At 36.8% G+C, this 6286-nt stretch overlaps 1 protein-coding gene across 2 annotated transcripts in view; it reads left to right on the forward strand.

Moving 5' to 3' along the window:
- The window catches only part of PPIP5K1 (diphosphoinositol pentakisphosphate kinase 1), a 113818-nt gene that overhangs the window by 38447 nt on the left and 69085 nt on the right, over positions 1-6286 (forward strand). For both annotated transcript variants that reach the window (XM_018566915.1, XM_018566916.1), the window contains exons 15-16: positions 1886-2007; positions 3834-4016. In XM_018566915.1, coding sequence (XP_018422417.1) covers positions 1886-2007; positions 3834-4016 — 305 coding nt within the window. The remainder of the gene's footprint in view (positions 1-1885; positions 2008-3833; positions 4017-6286) is intronic.

The following is a 6286-nucleotide window of genomic DNA, read 5'->3' on the forward strand; positions in this document are numbered from 1 at the left end:
ATTCTAAACTGCTGTCTTGGAACAAGTACACATGGTATAATGGTAACAGACACACGAATACTACTTGAATGTGTATGAACCCTTTGCACAAGAAAAAAAAACTAATGGTGTGCCTTTAAAGAAATGTTTTGTACCCCCTGTATGTCTAACACTGTTATGCAACACTTAAAACTTTTCAATGTATTTGTTTTTTGACTTCTTATTCATCCATAATAATAATAAAATGTCCTATAAGGTATGACTAAGTGAATTAATTGCTCATGGGATTCTTTCTAAATATCACAGGAATCAGAGTTCTGCTTTTCTACCAGTATTCACTATATAAGCATGCAAAGTCAAGCACCCAGTTTTTTTATCTAGGTTATCTGCACAAAAGATGATCAGGTTAAAAGATATTGTGCCAATATGTTTGAGAAGGGAACCAGTGGGGTAGAGAGCAGAAGCAACTAGCTGTTTTCAGGCTGTCCTGATTGACAACAAATTCAATAACAATAATATTAAATTGCTTCAAATCAATCATTATTTTTTTTACATATTGTATATTTTTGTTTTGGCTACATCCTGGTTAGTTGATTTGACATTGGTCTCCGATCCAGCGCTGACTCCTCTGAGCTTGCTGGCACTTCCTGTCCCACTGTGTCTGCATGCGGGTGCACGCGTCCATAGACTTACCTTGTGTCTCTCCTCGCGTCCCGGCCGAAAATGTGAACTGCGCATGCGCCCGCCCCAAGATGCTTTGTGGCCGCCGGAGAATTTTCACATTTTCGGACAGGAGCGCACAGGGACGACACTGGTATGTTTAAACTGCTGTTAAAGCGGTTTAAAAAACAAACAAAACTTTTTGCATATATCTACTGCTTGCTGGCAGTAGATATATGCAAAAAAAAGCTGAGGGTTTAGAAACCCTTTAAGTGCAACCAATCGGTTTCCAAAATGTAATTTTCCAAGCTGTGTGGGAAAAAAATAGAACATTTCTCAGATACTTGTTGATCGTTTCCTTTATGGCCAGAATTGTAATTTCAATGTGTGGGACCTAAACATATCTTCCATGACAGTATGTGGGGCCTTAAAGTCTTTTGAAATCCTCTTGATTTCTCCTTGAGCCTACTTATTTATTTCATTAGTTGGCTTGGTAATCGTTTTTGAACTTTAAATTATAGATTGACAAACCCAGCTAGTGATCCATTTTACATCACATCATTTAAAGTATCATTAAACCCTCAGGGATTTTTGCATATATCTACTGCTAGCAAGCAGTAGATATATGCAAAAACATTTAAGGTAGCATTTAAAGTAGCATTTAATGCTACTTTAAAGTATTGTTTTAACCCTTTGTTCCTTCTCAAGAGCAGTGGTTTTAGCTTTAGGTGGAGTTATCCTTGAAGACCCTCAAACATTTAGCTGTTTTTTTTTTTTAACATCCTAACATCATATTTATCCCCTCACGCCATTATTAGATTTGTGAAACAACATGATATATTGGAAAACCCATATTACTCTTTATCAGCCTGCAACTCTATTTGGGGGATTTCCCAGACCAAGTAATATTTGTATAGTATTTTCTGGTTGGATGTGTGCTTGAACATAAGGGAGGCTCCTGAATGGTCTTGTCTCAAATTCATTCCATGACCATGCTTAGAAATGTTCACCATTTTATAAATGTCAATAAATTGGCATAAAAATGTATTTCCAGTACTTCTACAGAGTTGTTTAATAGAACGATTTTCAATTCTACTGCTTTCAATTAATACTGCTTGGCTTTAGAGCAGTATGACTGGTTTATTTAAACTAACTCTGTAACTTTGCTTAATATTAAAATGCTATTAGCTGATTTTTGTTATTTTGACTGATTTTGACTGATTTTGACTTTCCCAATAAATTGCAGGAGATTATGCAGGGTTTCCAGGCTGTGGACTTCTGCGACTGCACAGCACCTACCGTCATGATCTGAAGATTTATGCATCAGATGAGGGTCGTGTACAGATGACTGCTGCAGCTTTTGCAAAGGTGCTTATACTGCCAATAAAAAAAGTTATAAAAAGTCACGTAACTTCCACTTCTAATGGACATTTGACATAATCGGGTTGATTTATTAAAGAAGTGTAGGATGTGCACTTAAAAGTGAATTTTCTCTTTACAAGGGAATTTTCTCTTAGCTAAGTGAAGGTAAAGCTCTGCACACTTCAATCATCCAATCATGTGCAGGCAAAAATGCTGGGTTTTTTTTCCTTGCACATGATGCAAAGGGAATTTTCATCACATGCACCAAGTTAAGTGAAAATCCCCTTGATAAGTAAATCAACCCCAATATGTTTAGATGGTACTAGAACATCAGACGCATCAGTATATGTGTTAAATATATTACTATAGAAGCTAGTGTGTGTAGGTATAGGGTCATTACCCGCAAACGACATATCATTTATTGATCATTCACTAAATGGCCAAAAGTTTGTAAACATCCTTCAAAATGATTGGTTTTAGGTGTTTCAAGTGAAGTATACTGTTAATGTTGCAGCATTCAAAGACATTTTAGACAACTATGCACTTCCAACTGTGGCAATAGTTTGTGGCAGATGCTTTTCTATTAAAGGATTTCTGTGCTGCACAAAGCCAGGTCTAAAAAGACATGGTTTGACTGGCTTGGTGTGGAGGAACTCAAGTGACCTGCATACAGCCCTAACCTTAACCCTGTTGAACATGTTTGAGAGAATTGTGAGCTTGGGGGGATGTGAACTCCATATTATTGTCCAAGGCCCATGGTTTTGGTATGGGATGTCCAACAAGCTCTTTTAGGTGTGCTGGTCAGGTGTCCACAAACATTTAGCCATATAGTGCTGCATCAGTTTAATATGTGTAATGAAACATGTACATAGATAAAAATTGAGGCTGCTATTGCTGACCTCCTTTTGAAAATGTTTGATGCTTTGCTGAATTTGGCTTTAGTATCAGAGCAGAAAGATGTGTGCACAAGAGAAGGCAATGTGAAATCAAAATACTTTACCTTTATTCTTGATTTTGGTAAATGACTACAAATTTAAAAAAATTACAGGGTCATTATGACAGCCAAGCAACTAACATTTGGGTTAAGGGACTTGTATAGATGGTTTAGTTTGCTCTGTAAAAACGCATATATAAAATAATAAACATAACTTCATATACAACCTGAATTATAATACTAGGGAAGAAGGTAGAGTGTGCTGCAGTGTGCCTGACCACTTTATATCCAACTTGAAAATGACCAAAACCAATCAGTCTTCTGAACTATAGTTCTCAGGTTAAGAGCACTGTAAAGAACTAGTTAATACTGTAAATGGACTTGTTTAATAAAGAGTTTATATGTCTGTGAGTTCAAATTCATAAGTGTAGCAATGCATAGCTAACAATTGCAGTTGACCAGCAGAATTGACATATTTCCACAATATCATTTTTGTTTTTATTTTCATGAAATCTCAATTATTCTACAACCCTGTCCACCATTCTTTTAATTTAAAAAAAAAATCCAATCCTCAGGATTGCAGGTATTAAGTGGAGTTGGGATGCAGAAAATTTCCCACTCAAAGCCCAAGAGATGTAACAAGCTGTTTTTTTAATTAAGATTTTAGTTGTAGGTGTTCTGCCTTTTCATCTGCATACGCAGGTTTGTGTACAAATCGTTTTTTTATTGTGTTATTAATGTGTTATTAATAGAAATGTTTTATTCTTCATAACTTTTTAATTTGTTTTTAATAGTATTGTTAGGCATTTCTTAAACCAATTATTATGTAGGTTCTGTGTTGTGTACAGAGTCGGGTTTAAACATGTGATGGAGTTGTTAATACTGCAAATGGTTACAGGGCCTCTTAGCACTGGAAGGTGAGCTTACCCCAATCTTGGTTCAGATGGTCAAGAGCGCAAACATGAATGGACTCCTGGACAGTGACAGTGACTCCCTGAGCAGCTGTCAACAGAAAGTGAAGGCTCGTCTCCATGAGATTATGCAGAAGGATGTTGAATTCTCCAAGGAAGAGCAAGAAAAGGTAGTTCATCTGCAGGGGTTTGGCCCGGTATTATGTGTCATGGCCAGGGCCTGAAAAATATTAGTTTCTCACCAGTCAGCATGACCGGACTCCTTTCAATTTATGTTAACATATTTAGGGACAGATAGAGCTTTCTTCTGGTGGTATAAAATCATTTTATTTTTTACTATATAATGAAAAAAAGTACCGTAAATTTCGAAAAAAAATGTTTTCCCTACGTTATGTTAAACATTTATTCTTACCCATATTTTTGGTAAAATATAAAAGACGGGGTCATGTCAGGTAAATAGACACCAAACATGTCAAGCCTTAAAATTGCGCACACCCGCAAAAAACGACCAAACTGAAAATTGGCCATAGGCGACGCTTTAAAAGCTTTTTCTGCTTATATCAGTTTAGTGTTATCAGTGATTACTGGCCCTAAAATTATTGCTCGCACTCCAATGTTTGCGGGGATATGTGACATGTGCAGCACAATAGGTGCAATCATCGTTTTCACATGTAGGCTCACCCGCCGCATGTTTGCGTGTGTATGTGGGGGGCAGTGGACTTAAAAATTTAGTGGGGTTTTTTTTATGCTTCTTTTAATTTTTTTTATCACTCTTTTTAATTTTTTTTACACTTTTTATTGCTATCACATAGAAGGGCCAAGAAGTACTCTATGTGATAGCCAATTTACATGACCAGTCCTCTTCATGTAGACATCAGGGGTCCCCAAGACCCCTAATTTCACCTATGGACCCACAGAGAAGCTGATGAAGCAGAGATCTGCTTCACCAGCTTCTGAAGCTGGAGAGTGACAGCTGAATGCGGAAGTGATGTAATATACATCACTTCCTGCATTCGGGGACCGGAGAGGAGCTACTCGTCAGGCTCCGGATTTTTCAAGCCCTGGTCATTCCATTGTTTACATGATTAGTGGCTTCAATTTAGAGCAAAATTACCCATTCTGCCTTTGTTCCTTGCTGCATCCCACCATTTACCACCCCATTTATTGCAACCGCTTCTTCATGGCATCAACAGCACCACTACAGCCAATCCTATAACTCTGCTATTAAACTTTTGCTCCTGCTACACAAGGGCAAAAAAAACCAAAACATTTCACTAGTTGAAAGGAGGATCATCCTTGTTGTTCAACTACATGGAATGTAATATTGTAGCCAGAAATCTACTTCCATTAAAAAAAAAAAATTACAAATCTATCATTGTGGAATTAAAGCGGAGCTTTCAGTAATTAAGCAAGTTTGCTTTCCTGATATATCACGGCATACAGCAACTGTATCATTTTTCAAAAATCTCCTAGTGATCAGACGGTCAGTTTGTAGCAAGGTCAGAGACTGCAGCAGGGTGCTGACTTTTGTGAACGTAGCCAAGATCTTCACAGGTCCCAAGATTTACATGATTGTGTCATTTGTGACCCAGCATCTCCATCTGAACAGAAAACTCTTGTAAAATGCACAGAAACGCGCATAAAAAAAAAGCACGCAAAACAGTGCTGAAACGCTATCGCCCTGGTGTGAATGGGGTCTTAATTGTAAGACCCTGTCTCCTAGTTTACACCTCCCAGGTGGCTGAACCAATTTTACTATTTTTCATGTTTTATTGCAAGTTTTTATAGTTTTTCACTTAGGGTTTTAAACATTTATTAAAAGACCCCCCCAAACCATAAGCTCAGAACCTGTGTTAAAAGATAGTTCTATTAAATTTGTACATCTCATTTTCTAATCTATATTTATAATAAAATATGTTAATAAATGAATACAAAATTATTACTAAATATAAAATATAAAATTGTACTGGGTTAACAAATAATAAATATTTGTAAACTTTAACCCCTTCATGACTGAGGCCCTTTTTTCCATTTTTGCACCCATGTTATATTCCACATTTTAGGCCTGAAAATGACGTAAAACCCCCCAACATTATATATTTTCTGAATGCCAAGACCCTATAGAATAAAATGGTGGTAGTTGAACATTTTTATGTTGCGCAATATTAGCGCAACTCCTTATTAAACCCCAAAATTTAGTGACAAATTTAATTAAATGCCCCAAAACACAACAAATTACCCATTTTTTTAATGAAATATAAAAGATGAGGTTACAACGAATAAAACGATACCCAACATGCCCAGTTTACAGATTGCGTGCGACCGTGAAACGGCGAAAAACTGCAGTACCCCAAAAAGTCAATAAAAGACACTTTAAAAGCCCCCACAGGTCATCAATTTAGAGATACCCCAAAATACTGGCCCTAGAATTATTGCTCTC

This window comes from Nanorana parkeri, unplaced genomic scaffold, assembly GCF_000935625.1.
Source record: "Nanorana parkeri isolate BGI_ZX_2015 unplaced genomic scaffold, ASM93562v1 scaffold987, whole genome shotgun sequence".
NCBI lineage: Eukaryota > Metazoa > Chordata > Amphibia > Anura > Dicroglossidae > Nanorana > Nanorana parkeri.